This window comes from Theropithecus gelada, chromosome 7b (assembly GCF_003255815.1).
Source record: "Theropithecus gelada isolate Dixy chromosome 7b, Tgel_1.0, whole genome shotgun sequence".
NCBI lineage: Eukaryota > Metazoa > Chordata > Mammalia > Primates > Cercopithecidae > Theropithecus > Theropithecus gelada.
Window position 1 is genome coordinate 22,009,428 of NC_037675.1, and position 21,925 is coordinate 22,031,352.

Below are 21,925 nucleotides of genomic sequence, written 5' to 3' on the forward strand. Positions count from 1 at the left end.
CTGAGTAGAGAAATTTCAGATACTGGCTACCTAATCATTCATAGCTATTTGGCCACTGTTTTTACTAGATACTCTTTCACCTCTCAAGGAAGGTCTTACAATTGACAACATTAAAAGTGATTTTCTGGCCCGACCAAGTGGCTCATGCCTGTAATCCCAGCATTTTCGGAGGCTAATGTGTTGAGGATTAGCTGGACTTAGGAGTTCAAGACCAACCTCGGCAACATGATGAAATCATGTCTCTACAAAAATTAATACAAAAAACTAGCCAGGCATGGTGTTGCACGCCTATAGTCCCAGCTACTCGAGAGGCTGAGGTGGGAGGACTGCTTGAGCCTGGCAGGTTGAGACTGCAAGGAGTAGTGTTTGTGCGACTGCACTCCAGCCTGGGTGACAGAGCAAGACTCTGTCTTAAAAAAAAAAAAAAGAAAGAAAGGAGGAAAGGCTGGGCACGGTGACTCACACCTGTAATCCCAGCACTTTGGGAGGCCGAGGTGGGTGGATCACAAGGTCAGGAGATCGAGACCATCCTGGCTAACACGGTGAAACCCCATCTCTACTAAAAATACAAAAAATTAGCTGGGCGTGGTGGCGGGCGCCTGTAGTCTCAGCTACTTAGGAGTCTGAGGTAGGAGAATGGTGTGAACCTGGGAGGCAGAGGTTGCAGTAGCTGAGATCATGCCACTGTACTCCAGCCTGGGCGACAGAGCAACACTCTGTCTCAAAAAAAAAAAAAAAAAAAAAAAAAAAGTGGCTTTCCTCAGTGAAGTTCCCGTGTAACATGGCATAAGTCATAACCCTCCAGGGACTTCCCCAGAAGTTTCTTAGAATTGAGAGCAGATGCTAAGTCTCTGGTTGTCTCCTGATAGCACCAGATAACCCCTTTCTGGGGTCACCTAGGTCTTACAATTATTTTGTGCCCAGGGCTCAGCCTTTGATGTTTGTAGCCTTTGCTCGAGGCTACTTTTTGAGTGAACCCAAGTGTTCCAGATGAAACGATACAAGAACAAGTTCACATAATAAGGCTGTTCCCCATCGCCCCCTCCAATCAGCTGGAGCGCTGCAGCTCCCCCTGCTCTTCCTTTCTCCACTGCTGCAGATTTCCAGGGCTCTGAGAAAAGGAGGAGGACGCAGACTCTGCTCTTCAGATCCACACGCTGATCCCCACTACAACCAGTGACCTGAACTCGGAGTCTGAGTAGGGTAAGAAGGGCTCTCCTGAGGATGCTCGGGGTACAGCCAGGAGCACTAGAAGGGGGCTGACTGAGCTTTCAGATAGCAAAAAATGGAGAAGGATCCAAATCATGGAAAACAAAGGCCTGAATTCTGGTCAGCCTCAGTCCCACTGATACAGGCTTTCCCTGCTCCTCCCTTCCTTCACCGCCAGTCCTCCTAACCACAATGCATTAAAGCTGCTTGCATCCTACTCTTCTATCCTGTGTAGGCCTTTATCACTAGGACAGGGTTCCGTGAATGAGGAACACTGTGTCTGATGTGGGCATTTGACATGGTTAGAAGTGCTCTCACATGCTTGCATCTCATTAGACTCTCGCAGGTCTGTAGGGAGCTGTTAATAGGCCTATCTGAGGACACTGATACTCAGAGCTGTGAATCAGTCTAGAGATTCAGTAGGGCCAGGAATACTCCTCATGGGAAATGAGGACAGAGAGCTGGTAAAGAGATAACTTTTTCAAATGACCATACATCCTATGCTGTGACCACAGTAGCTCTGCGGGGGACTGTTTTAGTCTTGGTGCCCGATTGATTACAGCAAAAGTTCTAAACTGATGTCCTTTTATGACGGCATTGCCAATAAGCTCTAACAAATGAAGATCATTTGTAATAGCAATAATTAGGGAAATGGCCTCTGAGAAGGGATGTGGATAGTGAATAATGATCACATGTTTCACCCAGGCTTTGGGGAAAGTGTTATAAGGAAGTCAAGGTTGGAAAAACATCATTTTTCAAAGTGCAACCTGGGCTGTGGTTTCCAGAACCAATGCCTTCTGCCTAGGAACCACCTCCCAAGTAGTTACTCATCTTCTATATTGCCTTAAAATGCAACAATCTTTTCCACTTTGCAGACAAAAAGCTTAAAATGTCATTTTTCTATTGGACACATGATCTCCTGAGAGTTTATTTGGTAAAAGAGAGCTAGATAGTGATTGGCTCCTCAAATTGGATAGAAGACAGGGTAGACAGGAGATATTTGAAATTCTCAAAAGGTACATGATCTATATTTTCCAAATTTGTGTTTGGCTCTCACACGCTAAAGCATATTTTTAGTTCTTAGAAAACTGTATTCTTTTTTTTTTTTTTTGAGATGGAGTTTTGCTCTGTTGCCCAGGCTGGAGTGCAGAGGCGCAATCTCAGCTCACTGCAACCTCTGTCTCCCGGGTTCAAGCGATTCTCCTGCCTCAGCCTCTTGAGTAGCTGGGACTACAGCCACTACGCCCAGCTACTTTTTGTATTTTTAGTAGAGATGGAGTTTCACCATGTTGGCCAGGGTGTTTCTTGAACTCCTGACCTCAGGTGATCCACCCGCCTCGGCCTCCCAAACTGCTGGGATTACAGGTGTGAGCCACCGTGCCCGGTCCAGAAACTGTATTCTTTAATGAGAATCATCATCTTCTAATAGGGAAACAAATAGCAATATAATATGTGCTCAAGTGCCTGCTTGGCAGGGAAAGGAATTTTAAGGTTGGAGCTCAGTTCTCTGAGTATTGTCAGGATAATGTTTTTCTTTCTCTTCCCTGTAGACACGCAGGTGGCCCTGGTGACTGAGATGACATCCTCTCTAAAGATCTGGGGCATGCTCTTGGCCCTGCTTTACATCCTTTGCAGGCTGTGTGTATACAGTAAAGACGTTTACTGGAGAGAATTCATAAAACTTCATTACTTAAGTCCAAGTAGAGAATTCAAAGAGTACAAATGTGATGTTCTCATGAGAGAAAAAGAAGCTCTGAAAGGCAAAAGGTCTCATATATTCATCTATAGCTTATGGTTCAAAATTCAGCGTACATGCATCGATGAGAAGGGGAGCAACCGATATAGAAATGCATATGTATGGGCCCCAGGTGCCCTTAAAGTACTTGAGTGTCACTGGGAGAAGTACAACAGGAGGTACATAGAGAGCAGAAGCTTCAGCTACATTGAATTCCATTGTGGCATAGATGGATATGTTGATAACATAGAAGACCTGAAGATTATAGAACCTATCAACAACTAGAAAGTCTATGCACATCCTCAGATATTGGTAGAGTATTCAGTGCTTCCAAAGTGGTGGGCCCTGCCTCCATCAATAGCCCCAGCCACTCCCCACTTACATTTATGTGTCAGTGTTTTCCAAGTACTTAGAGTTTATGTACCTCGCGATTTCTTGATACCAAATCTTTGTGTGGTGTCTGTATCTGTAATACAATTTTGTCCTAATTTGCCTAATTTACACCCACATTTTTTCCAAGATTCAGCTCCTATGGCATCTATCCTTGACTAACCTAAGATTTTTCCTGATATTGACTCTCTTTATACCTACCCAAGCTGAACAAACTTCTTTTTCTTAAATAAAATATATTATTCTAATATATGTGACACTTATATATATTATGTGTGCAGAGTATGTATTGTGTGATTGGTGTGGGTATGGGTGATCTAGGCTATTTTTGCCTATGGCTGTGCAAGGGGTTTAGGGTGCACTTTATGTGTCTGGGTCTAATGTATGTGATATATTTATGTATATCATGTGGATATAAATGATTGTGTGCTAAACTGGAGACAAGTAGTGATGTAAGCACTCATCATGGTATCAATTTGAAATAATCAAAAAGGTCAAAATCCAGTTCTAAAAGCGGGCTGGGCACTGTGACTCATGCCTGTAATTTCAGCACTTTGGGAGGCCAAGACAGGTGGATCACCTGAGGTCAGGAGATCGAGACCAGCCTGGTCAACATGGTAAGGCCCTGTCTCTACTAAAAGTACAAAAATTTGCCACGCTTGGTGGCACATGCCTGTAGTTCTAGCTATGGGAGACTGAGGCAGGAGATTCTCTTGAACCTGGGAGGCAGAGGTTGCAGTGAGCCGAGACTGCGCTACTGCACTCCAGCCTGGGCAACAGAGCAAGACTCTGTCTCAAAAAAAAATAAAAAAGAATTTACTAAAGTGAAAGGCTGGGAATGGACATTCTGTGGCACACAGACTCCAGAGAAATAGGGTCAGTACTCCAAAGTTAAAAGTTAAGTTCTTTTTTATGTAGGAAAAAGAGAAAGAAGTGAGAGAGAATGGCATTTTCTATACCAGACTGGTTCAAGAGTTACAACAAATTAATTGGTTACACTTTTGTGCCCCCACCACATGACTTGTTCTATTTATAGTTGTTTTTCAATCCTTTCCAACTCAAAAGAGTGTATTTAACATTCCATCTTAAGACAATGTGAAACTGGGAGACTGAAGTGGTCAGATCGCTTGAGCTCAGGGATTTGAGACCAGCCTGGACAACATGGTGAAACTCCGTCTCTACAAAAGAAAAGCAAAAATTAGCCAGACATGGTGGCATGTCCCTATAGTCCCCGCTACTGAGAAGGCCGAGGTGGGAGGACGGCTTGAGCCCAGAAGACAGAGCTGCAGTGAGCTGAGATTGTGCTACTGCACTCCAGCCTGGGTGACAAAGCCATACCCTGTCGTGAAAACAAACAAACAAAAACAAAACAACAACAACAAAACAAAAAGACAATGTGAAAGCGATGAAGTCTTTGCATGAGAAAGGGAAGAGGGAAGTTAATCCATAATGAACATCAGCAGTTGAGAGGGGATGAGTCTTCCCTGGGCCCCTTCAGTCATTTAAAGCATTTCACAAATGCAGGTAAGAACGAGGCTTAATCTCTAGAGAAACCAAGATACAGTTGCCTTAGTTACAGCTGCCTGGCACATGACTCAAGCACCATAATTACATTCTTTTAAGGTTCCCAATAATTTAGAGTTCCAACAACTTAGATTTGAAATTGTAGATTTTAACGATGTGACACATTTAGTTCCACTCAGATTTCTGGGTATAGGCAGAGCCGACTGGGTATAAAACACGTGGCATGGTTTCTGGCTTATAATAGGTACTCAGTGAAAATTGTTTCCTTTCCCATCTCACCCACTGGTTTTGTACTTTAATTTCGATTTTGATAAACAATCATTGTAAGTACCCATCAATCATCTGCTGTCCCTGACCCTAGGGATGGGAATTTCTCATACAAAAATAGAGTAGGCTGTCATCTATATAAAAGCTGTACACACCCAGGATGAAAAAGAACACCTCCTCCATCAACCACACACTCACAGATGTCTCTATTAGACTTAATTCCTTAAGAATGTTTCTAAGAAGGTCAGTGCATGTTAAATGGGCTAAGGCATTACATTTCCTAAGGATGACACATCAAGTAGAAGACATTAGCACAAATGATTTTATCTGATAATAAACATGTTCGCTTCGCAGAGACATAGGGCTCTGGCCTTGAAACAATCAGGGAAAAGACCGAAGTATCAACATTATTCATGAGGTGACTGCACACTTTCCTGTAACTCTGATCTCAATGAGTAGTCAGTGTATCTAGATTGGTCATCATGTTCCAAAGGCAGTTCCTCAACTTTGCAATTTTTGAGTGCACCTGGGGAGGAGCAGACACCTGGGGATGACAATCTCTACCAACCAAACTCAGAAGAGGCTAGTATTAAACCAGTAGCTCTTCATCAATGATCAATTTACATATGGGGGAAAAAATGCCATTTTTTCTTATTTGATAAATGCACTTCAAAATATAGTGTAGGAGAGGAAAAAAATTTTACTTCTACCCTCTTAGGATCTTAGCAGGGGCCCCATAAGAAAAGTCAGATTAACAAGAGAAAAACAAATAGAAATGTGGTAACATTCATATCTCATATACACATAGGAGAAACTCAGAGAGCAACTCAAAGGGATGTCTAGAACTTGAGCTTCAATGCCATCTTCAGCTAAAGCTAAGGAAAATGCATGTGGGGAGCAAGTCATAGGGAGATGACCAGAAAAGTAGAGTAAATGAGGGAAAGGTTTGATTTGAGTCGAGTACCTTCTCCACTGAGAAAGGTCTCTTGTGATTTAGAGTCACCTTTCTCCTTCTGGCACAGAGAAGGAGACATCTGTAAGAACGGAGGTTTCCCTTATGAATGCACATTTTCCTTGCAAAAGGGTAACGTGTACTCTATTTTCAGAGATTTCCTGTGTATCCTGTTTCTCAAAATAAGCAGTTCAAAATAATCTTTGTGCTAGAGAGCATACTTTGTGGTGGCATATTCTGGTCTCCTAAAATAGGTTCTCACAAGTAACTCATGTAAGTAGCTCTTTAAAAGTTGCTTTTACTAAAAGGTTAGCAGATAGTGGTTCAAAACAGTACAAGAGGAAAGTGCATTTAAAGTCAATTAATATATTAGCTTTGTATATGTGATATACAAAGTGATATATATTTAAAGGCAATTCGCATATTGGCTTTGTGTTGTTTCTCTGCCTTTCACAGTATTTTATTTATTTATTTACTTATTTTGAGATGGAGTCTCCTCGTGTCGCTTAGGCTGGAGTGTAGTAGTGTGATCTTGGCTCACTGCAACCTCCGCCTCCCAGATTCAAGGGATTCTCCTGCCTCAGCCTCCCAAGTAACTGGGATTATAGGTGTCCACCACCATGCCTGGCTAATTTATGTATTTTTAATAGAGATGGAGTTTCATCATATTGGTTAAGCTGGTCTCGAACTCCTGACCTCAAGTGATCTGCCCTCCTCAGCCTCCCAAAGTGCTGGGATTACAGGTGTGAGCCACCATGCCCGGCCAAGAATTTCATAAGGTGTTTCAGATCTTGAATTTCAGTGTTGTGGCTGGTGCCAACTGGTCTAAAGACCTCCACCAAGGAACTGGCTCAGCACAAGATTGTAGTTTTCTTTTCCCCCTGTCCCATGACTGCACCCCTCACTTCTTGATGAATCAGAGATCCCTGATGAATCAGCTCTGGTCCAGACCCCTTACAAACCTTACCCCTAAACCTCTGAGGGAGGCAGATTTGAGTTTTCTTCTCATCCCCTTGTCTGTCTGCCCTCGGAATATTACACTATCTCTCTGCCTTTATTGCCATTATTTGGTATGTTGACTTGCTAGGCACCAGGCAATGAATCTATTGTGGTTAAAATTTAGTGGAGAGTGTCAGAGATGATAAATTCCTTTTCGAAAAGTTTTAATTCCTTGTTCTTCTGGGATCTCTGTTTCTCTAGTTTCTATAGTTACCCATGCTGTAAACAACTCTTTCTGCCCTTGCCGCACCCTGACATGCCCTGACAAACCTAGACATGCCTTGTGCCATAAGGGATAGCCTTCCCCTTCCTGCCTAGATACCTGTGTTCAATTTCAAACAGCCAATTGGGTCAGTTTAGACTGTGCAGTCCAACCCCAGCCAGTGGAGAAAGGACAAATAGTGGAGAAAGTAGGAACAAATTGCATTAGGGATAAAAACCCTGGCCCTACCCAGCTCAGTGTGCTTTTGCCATCGAGACTGGCACAAGCTGCATCCTTCTGTAGAAGTAAATTTGCCTTGCTGAGAAAATTTCCATTTGAGTGCTATTCCTTTTGCAGCACCAAAACTTGTTTTTAACAAGAGCTAGCCTGGAGGCTCCTCATGGGCATTTGTCCCTGGTTCAATGCCTTCTTGCCACTGTGGTGAACCTGGAGATCCACTGAAGTCCCTGGAATCTTTCTTGCCAGCATTGCACTGCCAACCTTCAGCTCAGGCTTGCTTGCAGGGGAGGAATGTTTTCTGGAAATGGAAGAAATCTTTACTGTGTGTTCCCAAGCACAGGTGACATCCCCCATTTCCTTCTCCCGATCTACTGGCCTTCTTAGAGGTTTTGCAACCTCTTTGGAGGTCCCATCGACTCTCCTCCACCTATACAAAGGGCCCTGCTGAAGGGCATCTTTCTCACTTGGAAGGAGCCCATAGGGCACTGTCCAGGGGTACTACTCTTGGGCCTCTTGGTCTCACTTCTGAAATCTGATTTCTGACTTGTGAGGTCTCATTACTGTTCTTGTTTGTCCCGTTTACCTGTGTGTCAGGGGGCATCCTAAAGGAATCACTAGCTGAAGCTCAGTAGGCCTGACTTAGGGAACCCATCCTCTCTGCCTCATAGTTACTTTTGGTGAGTGCCGAGGACCAACCAGCAGCATCTTGGTGGCCTAGCTCAAGGTGGCCATTTGTTCCCTCTTCCTCACGAGTGGCCATTCACTACATTGCTGGCTAGAGGTCATCCCTCCCCCGATGGAGTGGATCAAAGGCACTCAGACATTGAGTGGAATAACTGGTGTTTGCATCTTTTTTGTATGTTAATTGTAATTTTATCTTGGTTAATGTGAAAAATGCTGATTTTGTCCTCTCAGGCAGGCTGTTAGGCTGCATTTCACAAAATTGGGCATCCATTGCCTAAGAATCCATTAAAAGAAAAAAATACTTTTGTAATACAACCTGGCCCCTTCATCCATCAGAATGTGGGGGAAAAGTGACCAAAAATAGATTCTTTAGTTATTATGTCATCTGGCAGCTAGACTGCTTTTGTAACAAGGAAGAAAAGTGGAAAGAAATCTCTTATAGACAGTGTTCTGTGTTGCTTTGGCAATATAAGCTGACATAGAAAAATGTAAAGTTATGGTACAGGGGACTATTACTAAGCCTGTACTGTTGGAGTCATAGGAAAGGGATGATGGTACTTTGCTAGTTCAGTTAAATGAGCTGTCGGCACTGCCTCCTTCACCTGGTGAAGGAGCTATGGCCAGGCCACTGGCACCTGAGTCATAGTCCCCACTGGGGACCAAGAGACCAGGAATGATGAGATGCAGGAATGGTTTCCCCTTCTCAAACCTGTCGGAGCATCCAATTTGGCCAGGGAGCCACTTTAACTCCAGCAGAACATTTTTCCCTTCAACAATTTCCTAGAGGCGGCATTGATGCGGACACAGGGCAACCCATGGGTCTCATTTGGATACACTCTCTATTCTCTATTTCTGATTTGTTAAATTTGAAAAACTGTATTGTCGGCCAGGTGCAGTGGCTCACGCCTTAATCCTAGCACTTTGGGAGGCTGAGGAGGGCGGATTGCCTGAGCTCAGGAGTTCAAGACCAGCCTGGGCAACATGGCTCTTCATGGGCCCATGAGGTTGAGAAAAGCGTTCAAGATTTGTATGTAGCCCTCTCAGTTGGGATCTATCTGGGAGTGCACTGTCTGAATCTGTGACTGTGTGAGTGTGTAGCATCTACATTGGGCCCATACCCATCTCTCTCTCTCTCTCTCTCTTTTTTTTTTTTCCCCAGAGTCTCGCTCTGCTGCTTAGGCTGGAGTGCAGTGGTGTGATCTTGGCTCACTGCAACATCTGCCTCCCAGGTTCAGGCAATTCTTCTGCGTAAGCTTCCCAAGTAGCTGGGACTATAGGCGAGTGCCACCACACCTGGCTAATTTCTGTATTTTTAGTAGAGATGGGTTTTCGCTATGTTGGCCAGGCTGGTCTCAAACTCCTGAACTCAGGTGATCTGCCCACCTCCGCCTCCCAAAGTGCTGGGATTATAGACGTGAGCCCCCAGGCCCAGCCTTCTTTCTCTTTCTTTCTTTTCTCTGCAAGGTAACCTGCGTAAGTCCCCGGTCAATCCAGGAACCTAGCCCTGGAGGGGAACAATCTCTGCCATTTTGACTAGGTCATCTTTCTAGGACCCCAAAGTGTATCTTACAGCTAGCTGTGCCAGACCTCGTGGGGGAAAAGAAGTGTGTGGACTCTTCCGCGGGTTATCTAAGTGGTCCTGTCACCCTGCTTACAGTGCTCAATGCTGTCTGTGTGAAAAGAAGGCTGAAAACACCTGGGGTAAGTCCTTAAGTAGTCCTAACTCCAACCCTTGTTCCCGTTTTTGTTTCTGATTTGCCATCCCCCTTTGTTGCCATTCAGTCATCCTTTATTAGAGCACTGAGCACAGCAACACCTGAACTTGGGATAAGGTTGATGTGGTAGTGGATATTATTGCCAGTCTCCCCCTACCTGTCCAAGAAGTTCATTCTCTGATCTCTCTGACTGTTTTTGCTGTGTGGCGGGAATTGCACAATTATGCCTATTGGAACTGTGAGTGGTTTTACTTACATTGGTTGTGTGAGGTCAGGAAGATCCATCCAACTTCTAGAAGTCTAGTTACGGGAGACAATCAGTACAGGAGCAGAAGAAACAAGGTGGTGAAAAGGTGTCACCACTGTTTCAGCAGGGTCAAGTGGTACAGGTATAGGAACCAAGCCAGAATGGGCAACAAGTTCTCAATGCCGTCCAGAAGCCGCTGAGTCGCATCCTCGCTAACTGGAGGGCTTATAGCTAGGAGCTCGTGACCAAGAATAAGATGATCTATTATTACAATATTGTTTTTTGTTTGTTTGTTTGTTTTTTGTTTGTTTGTTTTTTGAGACAGAGTCTCACTCTGTTGCCCAGGCTGAAGTGCAGTGGCATTATCTTGGCTCACTGCAAACTTTGTCTCCAGGGTTCAAGAGATTTTCCTGCCTCAGCCTCCCGAGTAGCTGGGATTACAGGCGTGAGCCACCACGTCTGGCTAATTTTTGTGTTTTCTTTAGTAGAGATGGGGGTTTCAGGCCGGGCGCAGTGGCTCAAGCCTGTAATCCCAGCACTTTGGGAGGCCGAGACGGGTGGATCACGAGGTCAGGAGATCGAGACCATCCTGGCTAACACGGTGAAACCCCCTCTCTACTAAAAAATACAAAAAAACTAGCCGGGCGAGGTGGCGGGCGCCTGTAGTCCCAGCTACTCGGGAGGCTGAGGCAGGAGAATGGCTTAAACCCAGGGAAGCAGAGCTTGCAGTGAGCTGAGATCCAGCCACTGCACTCCAGCCTGAGCGACAGAGTGAGACTCCGTCTCAAAAAAAAAAAAAAAAAAAAAAGAGATGGATGTTTCAACATGTTGACCAGGCTAGTCTCAAACTCCTGACCTCAGGTGATCTGCCCACCTTGGCTTCCCAGAGTGCTGGGATTACAGGCGTGAGCCACCCCACCAGGCCTACAATACTGTTTAGACTTTTTACAGATTAGATGATGAATTTGGCCTCTGAACAGGAGTACCCTATACTGGACTTTAATTCAGTTAGAATTATTTTGTCGGAGATCTGGGAAATGGGAAGAAGGGCCTTATAACAAGTTCTCATATTATTGCAAAATCAGGATTCAGGATGGGGCAGGGGGCTTCTACTGGCTGTACAAAGAGATGAGAAGAATGTCTTTCATAAGCCAGATAGCCAGATGCAGGAACAAAGGGATAAAGATTTCTTTTAAATGCTTTAAACCCAGCTGCCCCAGCAGCTCCTGCCACCATGGCTGCTGCACCACCTTCTCCACTGCTGCTTGACTGCCTCACCATCACCACCTGACGCTCCAAATTTGGAGGAAGGGGCTACTGCCCCACCTCAATATGATGAGGGAGTTGGAATGGTCTGTCCCTCCAAGACCCAACAGGGCACTCTATTTGGACAGGGCAATACTGTGCCTGGAGCAGGGCAATTCCCACTTAGTCAGATGCTTGTGGGTGGTTCACACATAGAAGCGCAATCTGTCGGACATTACTGGACTTACAGCCTATTTTCAACATCCAACTTGCTAAATTGGAAAAGCTCCAAACCACCTTATAGAGAAGACTCCCAGAAAATGACTAATCCCTTTGAATCCATCTTTGCTACCCACCAGCCTCCCTGGGCAGATGTTTGGTCTTTTTTATTATGCTTCTGACCACAGATGAAAGAAGGCTAGTAATAGAGAAGGCAAATGAAGAGGCCCATCACCTCCACGAGACAAACAATATCCCCGATCCTGCAGGAGCAATTCCAGGTACAAACCCTAATTGGGACCCCAGCTGAGATGGGGACATGACCCATCTGGAACACTACCAAACATGCATTCAGGGCAGAATCAGGAGGGGGCGTCAGAATCAGGAGGGGGCGCCAAACCAAAAGAGCTTAAATAAAGTTCAGCCAGTCATTCAAAAGGCAGATAAGGACCCCTCTGAACTCTTAGAATGCATTTACCAACCCTTCTGCAGATATACTGCTATAAAACCAGAAGACCCTGAGAATTCAAAGTTGGTACATATGACTTTCATTCAGCAGAGTGCCCCTGACTTTCATTCAGCAGAGAAGAAAAGAGGCTGCACTGGAATTACCCCTTCTCAGCTAGTTGACGTTGCTTTCACAGTGTACAATGGCAAAGAAATAAAAGTCAGGCACTGTATATGTGGAACAAGCAGAGAAGGCTCCATGCCAGAAAAGTCAGGGTAAGCCTTTGGGCCACAACCAGTGCACCTATCGTAAGGAAGAGGGCCACTGGAAGGTTAACTGCCCCAAAATGAAGGGAGCTAAGGACCGCAAAAAGGGGGAAAGTACGAAGGAAAAGACCCACCAGCAGATGGTGGAACCAGGACTACAGCTCTGATAGAGAATGAGGAATTTCCTCACAGAAACCCTGGGTACAGTTGACAGTGGGGAACAAACTAATTGATTTATTGTCAAAAAGGGAGTGACCTACTCAGTTCCTAACACCCTAGAGGCAAAGAGCACCGAAATGACTGTGCCTGTGACAGGGGTTGCACGAAGAATGCAACAAAAGGCTTTCTTACAACCTTCAGAATGCAAACTGGAAAACCTGGAACTAAGGCACAGCCTTCTCTATATGCCAGAATGGCTGATTCTCCTGCTAGGACAAGACATACTGTGCAAATTAAGTGCTCAAGTAACTTTTTCCCCAGAAAAACAGCAACTGCACCTGCAGGTCCCACCAGAACAGGCACTACGACTATAGATGCTACCCACTCACCCGGAGATGAAAAAGGAAAAGCTTTCCCCAGAAGTCTGCAAAAGAGTGAATAATTGCATTTGGGCAGATGGGGGTCTCAGGAAAAGCAAGAAACACGCAGCCAGGGCACATGGAGATAAAAGAGGGGGCTGGAGTGCCCTGGAAAAAACATTACCCATTAAAAAAGGAAGCCTCAGAAGAGATAAAATCTATCCTACAAAAATTTCTGAAAAATGGACTGACCTGTCCTTATAGGTTCCTATATAACACTCCCATCCTGCCTGTAAGAAAGCCACATTCCAATGAATATCGATTTAAGACCTGAGAGCTATTAATGAAATAGTCCAGGATATTCATCCAACGGTACCTAACCCATATATTTTGCTGCTATACCTGGAAGCTACAGATGGTTTTCAGCATTGCATCTAAAGGATGCATTTTTCTGCATCCCAACAATTGTTTACTTTTGAATCGCATAACCTAAAGACCAAAGTGACCTTCCTTGCTGGCCATAGCAGTTTATGCCTATAATCCCAGCACTTCGGGAGGCTGAAGCACTAGGATTGCTTGAGACCAGGAGTTCAAGACCTGACTGGGCAACACAGTGAGACCCTATCTCTACAAATAATTAAAAAATTAGCCTTGGGCCAGGAGTGGTGGCTCATGCCTGTAATCTTAGCACTTTGGGAGGCCAAGGCAGGAAGATCACTTGAGGTTGGGAGTTCGAGACCAGCCTGACCAACATGGAGAAACCCCGTCTCTACTAAAAATTAGGTGGGAGTGGTGGCACATGCTTGTAATCCCAGCTACTTGGGAGGCTGAGGCAGGAGAATCACTTGAACCTGGGAGACGGAGTTTGCAGTGAGCCGAGATTGTGCCGTTACACTCTAGCCTGGGCAACAAGAGTGAAACTCTCTCTCAAAGCAACAACAAAAAATTAGGCTGGCATGGTGGAACATGTCTGTAGTCCCAACTACTTGGGAGGTTGAGATGGGAGGGTTATGTGAGCCCAGGAGTTTGAAGCTGCAGTGAACCATGATCACACTACTGTACTCCAGCCTGGGTGACAGCAAGGCCCTGTCTCAAAAAACAAGAAGAATGACCAGGCACGGTGCCTTACACCTGTAATCCCAGCACTTTGGGAGGCCAAAGCAGGTAGATCACTCGAGGTCAGGAGTTCAAGACCAGCCTGGCCAACATGGTGAAACCCATCTCTACTAAAAATACAAAAAATTAGCCGGGAGTGGTGGTGCATGCCTCTAATCCCAGCTACTTGGGAGGCTGAGACAGGAGAATCGCTTGAACCCAGGAGGCGGAGGTTGCAGTGAGCCAAGATTGCACCACTGCACTCCAGCCTGGGACAGAGTTTTTAAAAAGTTTAGAAAAAAAACTTGATGGAGTCCTGCTATACTATGTAGATGACTCACTTATAGATAGCCTCAAGCAGGAAAAATGTTTGTCTAACACTATCCTAGTTCTAAACCACCTGGCCCAGGGTGGATACCAAGTGTCTGTTTACAAATCTGTAAACAAAAAGTAAACTTATCTCAGATTCAGGTTAAAGAAAGGCAAGAGGAGCCATTAAAGCTCCTGAAAATAGTAGACAACTGCAAGGATTCTTAGGCATGGCTGACTTCTGTTGGATTTGGAGTCCTAGTTTTGGACTGATGACTAAGCCCCTTTATGAAACCCTAAAGGGATTAGACTCTGAGCCCCTGCCTTGGACAGCCAAGTGCCAACACAGATTTAATATCATCAAGGAAAAACTAGTATCAGCCCTGGTGTTGGGATTGCCAGATTCCCAAAGGCCGTTCAAACTCTACATTTATAAGAAACAAGGCATAGGTCAGTCTAGGTGTGCTAATCCAGATGCCAGGAGACACCCCACAGCCAATAGTCTATTTTTCTAAACAACTGAATCAAACGACTAAAGGGTGGACCCCTGCCTTCAAGCATTGGCAGTCACCTGTGAAGTCCTACAGAAAGCAGAAAAGTTTACCCTGGGGCAGCAGGTCACTGTCTTTGTGCCCCATCAGGTGTTGACTTTGCTAGAACTAAAGGGAGATTACTGGCTCACTGTGGGGTGATTGGGCAAATACCAAGCCATCCTCTTGGATGACCCAAATATCACCTTGCAAACCTCCATGGCTCTAAACTCTTCCTCACTGCTCCCAGCTACTGAACCTGATTCCAGTTTAGAGTATGACAGTTTAGAAATTGTTCATGCAGTCTATTCCAGCAGGCAGGACCTGTCAGACCAGCCATTGGATGCTCCAGATTGAGAACTGTAACTAGGGGAGCAGTTTCATGGAAGATGAACAACACAGAGCAGGGTACATCATGGTGACCACCAACAGGGTAATAGAAGCCCACGCCCTTCCTGCGGGTACCTCCACACAAAAGGCTGAGTTAATTGCTCTTACCAAGGCTTTAAACTGTCCCAGGGGAAGCAAGAAAACATTTACACTGATTCCAGCTACACCTTCATGAAAGGACATGCGCATGGAGCCATCTGGGAAGAAAGAGGCCTCTTGACATCGGGAGACAAGGACGTTAAGCACCCAGTGGAAATTCTGGCCCTATTAGAAGCAGTTGCCTTGCCTGCCCACACCTCTGTTATGTGCTGCCTCAGACACCAGAAAGATAATCTGCAAACAACCGGCTAGGCGCGGGTGGCTCATGCCTGTAATCCCAGTATTTTGGAAGACTGAGGTGAGTGGATCACCTGAGGTCAGGAATTTGAGACAAGCCTGGCTAACCTGGCAAAACCCCATCTCTACTAAAAAATACCAAAAAAATTATCCAGGCATGGTGGCAGGTGCCTGTAATCCCAACTACTCAGGAGGCTGAGTCAGGAGAATCGCTTGAACCTGGGAGGCAGAGGTTGCAGTGAGCCAAGATCGAACCATTGCACTCCAGCCTGGGTGACAAGAGTAAAACTGTCTTAAAAAAAAAAAAATTTGCAAACAACCAAAGCCCATCAGGCAGCCAATAAGACTGCAAAACAGGCTGCTTGGGAAGCAAAAACATTGGAGGCCTTAATATCTCATTTGAACTTATCAGACTTCAAACCTCATTACACTGAGTAACATAAAAAATGCACCAGGGCCTGGGGTTTGATAAAACAGATTCTAATTCTCTCTGGGAAACTAACACTTACAGGATGATATTACTCCCTGAGGCCTTAGTTTACCCAATTTTAAGCATCTGCACGAAGGGACACACTATGGGAGAGAGGCTCTCGCTGACCTAGTGCAGTAGCATCTTCAGAGGCCACACCTCCGGAAGACTATTCAAAAGACTACGCAAGGATGGGTCTCATGCAATGAAAACAGGAAGACTGAACGCAATCCTCCCACTAGAGGGGTGTGATACAAAGGACTACGCCCTTTTGAGGACTGGCAGGTAGACTTCACTCAGATGCCCACGGCCAGCAGAAATTACAGACTCCTCCTGGTGTTCACGGACACCTTTCAGGGTGCATCAAGGTGTACCTCACTTAGTAGTCTAAAGGGCCACAGAAGTAATCAAGCCATTATTAAAGGAAATAATTCCCAGATCTGGACTGGGAATTTCACGTTTCATACAGAGCAACAATGATCCTTTATTTCAGACGTCACTTGAAAGGTAAGTCAGGCACCATAAATCAAATGGAAATTGCACTCATTGTGGGGACCACAGTTGACAGGAAAATGGAAAAGATGAACCTTACTTTAAAGGGGACAATAGCCAGACTCTGTCAGGAAACAAATCTTAGCTGGGATAGGATTTTGTCTGTTGCCTTGGTCCAGATCAGGTAGTGCCCTGAAGCGGGTTGAATTAAGCCCTTTTGAACTTGTTTATGGGAGACTTTTCCAGAGCCCCTTGCCAAGAGTCCCACCTTTGGATCTCTTAAAAGAGCCGGCAATGAAGCAATACATACAACAGTTAGGACAAACATTGCTAACTGGGCACCGGCTTGCTCTCTGCAGGTCTACTTACTGCTCGGATAAGCCCCTTCACCCTTTCCACCCAGGAGACAAGGTGCTGCTACAGTCTTGGGAAAACTGAGGACCAGCTCAGCAGCTAGCTGAAAAGTAGACGGGATCCCCTGAAATGCTGCTGGACATTCATTCCTCGGTCAGACTAGCTGGGATGGAGCTATGGATGCATCACACTTGGGTGAAGGCAGCTCCTCCTCAACCTGATACCTCAGACAACCAGCCTTGCTTGTCTTGGACATGTGAGCCAAAGGAAGATCTGAAGTTACTGATACAAGAATCATATGGATGAGTAACACCAGTCTTCTGTTAACATGAAGTTCTGAATGAATTTTATAATCCGAAGTAGATTCTTGATCTTTGCTAAGACTAACCTTTTTGCTGAATGGGTACAAACAGTGGCTTCTCTTCAAAATAAAACAGACTGCTGGGTCTGTGGGAACTACTACTTTCCTACACTGCGTGCTTGCCATGGTGCATGCAAGCTGCTAACCTAAGCAGTTGGAGTCATTTCTATACCTGGTATAAGAGTTCATACCCATTCCCCTTCTATGATCATAGCACCTCTCACAGTGGGTTCCCCTCCTATAAGGAAACTCAGAGACAACTTATTTACCTATTCCATGAATAGATTAACAGTACCCCCACCTTGGGATATGCTGTACACGATGGCATGGGATGTCTGACTGCGGTACAAATACAAGTAACGGGTCAAGCACACCATAGCCCACCATATGGGATGGTTATGTCCTCAATGTAGCCAATCTCTCCAGTTAACTGGTTAGGATAGCAGAATAATGCCCACGTTCATACTGGGGCCCATCCCTCCACCTGGGGTTGGCTATGGGCCTGCGGCACTCATGGTTGCCTTACTTACCTTATAATGGAACCAGGAGATGCAACTGGGGGCACCCTTACTTACCAGGACAACCTGTCCCATCTGGATCCTCTCCCTGCCAATCAGGAAAGCATAAAAGCCAGATATTGTTGTCAGAAATGGACACACTTGTGGTTTTACCCTCCAGGAGGCGGCCATAGATGTAAAATTACAAGTAGAGGCCGTAGCTAAGCATATGGCTGCTGCCTTTAATAACACTCACTCTGCCATCATCTTTCTCCCTCAAGAAACCTTACAGATTAGACAGTCTTAAAGAACTGCATGGCATTAGATATCCTGCCTGCAGCCCAAGGCGGCACATGTGCATTAACTAAGACTGAGTCTTGTGTGTGTGCGTGTGTGTGTGTGTATGTGTATACACACACATATACACCAGATTATTCCCACAGTGTAACCCTAGCTATGAAGGCCTTAAATAACTATATTTCCGCCATAGATGCCTCATCCCAAGGCCTTGTGATGGCATGCTTTAGTCAACTCCCTAGTGCGTGGAAGACTCATCTATAGTATAATTGGCATTCTACTCAGTGTCTTCTTCAGCTGCTGTGGATTTTATTGCTGTTGTGTACTCTGTATGGGGATGCAAGACAGACTTTCTCAGCAGCTCTTAGTTCCCCACACCAAAATACTCCAGCAAGTTCCCACTGTCAATCTGGGATTCAAGAATATTTCCAACTCCAGGTATGCAGATTCCATCCTACTACCTCATAATTATGCCTCTTTTCAGCAGGAAGTAGCCAGATTGACTGCATTGACCACTTTCCATTGAAATGGATGGGATTTGACAGTGGGGAGCTGTAACCAAGTAACTTAACTTCAAAAATGCATTTTAGGCCGGGCGCGGTGCTCAGGCCTGTAATCCTAGCACTTTGGGAGGCCTAGGCAGGTGGATCACCTGAGATCAAGAGTTTGAGACCAGCCTGACCAACATGTGAAACCTCATCTCTACTAAAAGTATAAAAATTAGCCGGGTGTGGTGGCAGGGCACCTATAATCCCAGCTACTTGGTAGGCTGAGGCAGGAGAATTACTTGAATCCAGGAGGTGGAGGTTGTAGTGAGCCGAGATCACACCACTGCACTCCAACCTGGGCAACAGAGCAAAAACTCCGTCTCAAAAAAAAAAAAGAAGAATGCATTTTAAAACCTTTTTCTTTTTTCTCTCTTTTTTTAGTCTCAAGAGATAACCTTGAAGCAAACTGCAGAAATTTTTTCCCCTCCTTCGTCTTAATACATAGCTTTGAAACATACTAAGTCTTTGTTTCCCCCCGCTTTCCCACTGTACACTCCCTTACTTCGCATACATTTATCTGACTGTATGCTGGCATCTAAATATGTGCTTATTTGGAAGTTCTAGGGACTAAGACCTAGGCATGAAAACCCAGCTGCAAAATTCCAGAGATTACCTCAAAGCAGCTAGTCAACAACCTGGCCATTGTGGGGATGATGCCAGCTCATGCTCCAGGTGGACCATGACTCAAGATAGCCACCAGAACAAGATGCGCAGACCTGCACCCAGCACCACTCCCTGCATGCCACCCACTATAAGTTCCCTTTGTAAGCCCCTCTCCCCAGGCTAAAGTTTGAAATGGTTCCTTTAAGGCACAAGCCAGGGCCACTTCCCCAGTGCTAGCTCTGAAGCAAAGTTACTTTCTTTTCACTGCATCTTGTCCTTGTTATTGGTTTTACAAGCAGCCAAGCCTGCATTTTGTTATATTTGATTGTTTAAAAACTGCTTTCAAATTCATTACTTCTAAAACTTCTCAAAATGATTCACTGATTTCCTAGAATATATCATAAGATATGATGCCTTGAGAAGCTATAGAGCTCTTTCTTAGCTTGCTTCTTCAAACATTGGCTCAGGTGGCTTCTCTCTCCCACCTCTCTCTACATTCCTTGAGTCACTGCTTGAATTTAAATCTTCAATAGATAATGCACACTTGTTGGAAAGAGCTCTGGATGTGTGGGCACACGACAAACAGCTGACTTTCCCTCAGAATCGCTTCTCAAGCCATCCAAATCCAGATGCCCAGAATTGTTTCCTTTATCTCTTCCCTATCATCAAAACACCTAGAGAGCAGGAGGATGCACAGAACCTGCTCTGAGGCAATGAGACAGAGCAGGGATCTATCTTAGAGGCTAGCAGGACACCCCCCCCCCCCCCCCCAGCATGGAAATAAAGGAAAATCTTCAATTTCTTAGCTAGCCTTGAAAAGAAAAAAGAGGAAGAACTAGATAAGCAAGAAGGTAATACTAGCTTAAAACAATAGCCAGGGACATTAGAATCAGGGGATGTTTGGTTCCCTATAGAAACTAAAAATAACATCTTAACATATGTCCCTGAGTTCTTCAGAAACTCAGACCCCCACCAAACAGATCTGCTGGCCCGTAGACCTCAGATAAGGGGGAAACTGAAGACTAAACTCTGACTATTGTTCTTCTAAATTATTTCGAGTGGCATGGAGAAAGTCATACCCATGATCCAAAACTAATGTTCTGTTCTGCTGACGCCCTATTCTTAAACAAACTTTCATCTTCTTAACCAATTGCAAATCAGATGATCTTTGAATCTACCTATGACCTGTGAGCCCGTGCTTCAAGATCTTGCTTTACTCAGCCAAACTAATGTATAATCTCCACATACTAATTTACTACTTTGCCTGTAACTTTTGCTTTCCTGAAATTTATTCTTGCCTTTAAAAACCCTTACCTGAAGTCATCAGAGAGGTCAGGTCTTCAGTGTGAGCCACAAGCTTCGCTTTGCTTGTTGCCTTGCAAATAAACTCCCTCCTTTCTCCTGCTACAGACCTTGGTGTGGATGTTTGATCTTACTGTGCCGGACGATCAGACCCCAGTTCAGTTCCATAGGAACAATCTCCCCCGTGCCCCACAGAATCTATCAGCACATGATTCCCTATTATTCAATGATTGCTTGACATGAGCTGAAGTTTGAAGAAAAGTTCTGGATATAAACGGAATATTCTGACATTCTAATAGTAGGTGGTCCAGTGACAAACTCAACCAAGGTGGCTCAGGTAGGAGTGGCCTTGTGAATGTTGATATAAAATACATTCAAGGCCAGGTGCAATGAATGGCTCACGCCTGTAATCCCAGCAGTTTGTGAGGCCGAGATGGGTGGATCACTTAAGGTCAGGAGTTGGAGACCAGTCTGGCCAACATGATGAAACCTCACCTCTACCAAAAATACAAAAAACTACCTGGGCATGGGGGTGCCCGCCTGTAGTCCCAGCTGCTTGGGAGGCTGAGGCAGGAGATTTGCTTGAGCCTGGGAAATGGAGGTTGCAGTGAGCCAAGATGGCACCACTGTACTCCAGCCTGGGTGACAGAGGGAGATTCTGTCTCCAAAATGAATGAATAAATAAATAAATAAATAAATAAATAAATAAATATATTCAAGTATCTTACATTATCCATAGGTTACACCATAGGTTACTGTTACTGAAACAATATTGGTTGCACGTACCAATTTAGGGGGAGTTGGTATGAAAACATGGTGGAAATTCCAGATGTGATATGGAAAGGTCACCCATGGGATGCTCACACAAACTCAGTTTAAGGGCTGGTGGTCTTGACCCGCTTGAGCTGAGTTTAGGGCTGAGTCTTGAGTTCCTGAAAAACAATGAGGTCAACACCTTGTGAACCATACTTCAGAGTCAGATGTGATGTGTAGGAACATTGTGGAAACTATGGCTAGGCTACCTGACATTTTACTAAGGTAGTAAGCACTATAGCGTCAGCAAAGGTTATTGTTAATAAGGACTAAACTCTGATTTTTTTTATCTTGCCCAAATTCCTATCTAATGTGTCTGGGGTGTCATGCCCTACAAATCATAAATTCTCATCAGATGAGTTTTATTTAACCCTATATATCATGTTTTACGTTCCAACCTGACTCGGGCATAACATTACCAGACAAAAAAGAAAAAGTATTTTGCCCCAAAACATGTTTCTTTGCCACATTTTGAAATTGCCCTGCAAAGCTGTTCTTTGTGGGGGGAAATTTGCATCTGTAAAGAATCTCTATTAACATAGGTAGATCTTTTTCTTCCAGACCTTTCCAGTCCTAAAGAGATTAACTAAGATCTGAAAGGGAAACATTTGTCATCTATTGTCTCTAAGTGCAGCCACTATAAGACTTCAAAAGAATTAGTCTCCACAA

General features: G+C 44.8%; 1 protein-coding gene across 1 annotated transcript; it reads left to right on the forward strand.

Moving 5' to 3' along the window:
* The first annotated feature begins 1,105 nt into the window (after positions 1–1,105).
* EDDM3A (epididymal protein 3A) lies at positions 1,106–3,582 on the forward strand. The gene is made up of 2 exons (XM_025392543.1): positions 1,106–1,203; positions 2,760–3,582. Exon 2 carries the CDS (start codon positions 2,786–2,788, stop codon positions 3,227–3,229), a length of 444 nt encoding a protein of 147 aa, XP_025248328.1. The 5' UTR covers positions 1,106–1,203; positions 2,760–2,785; the 3' UTR covers positions 3,230–3,582.
* The last annotated feature ends 18,343 nt before the right edge of the window (positions 3,583–21,925 follow it).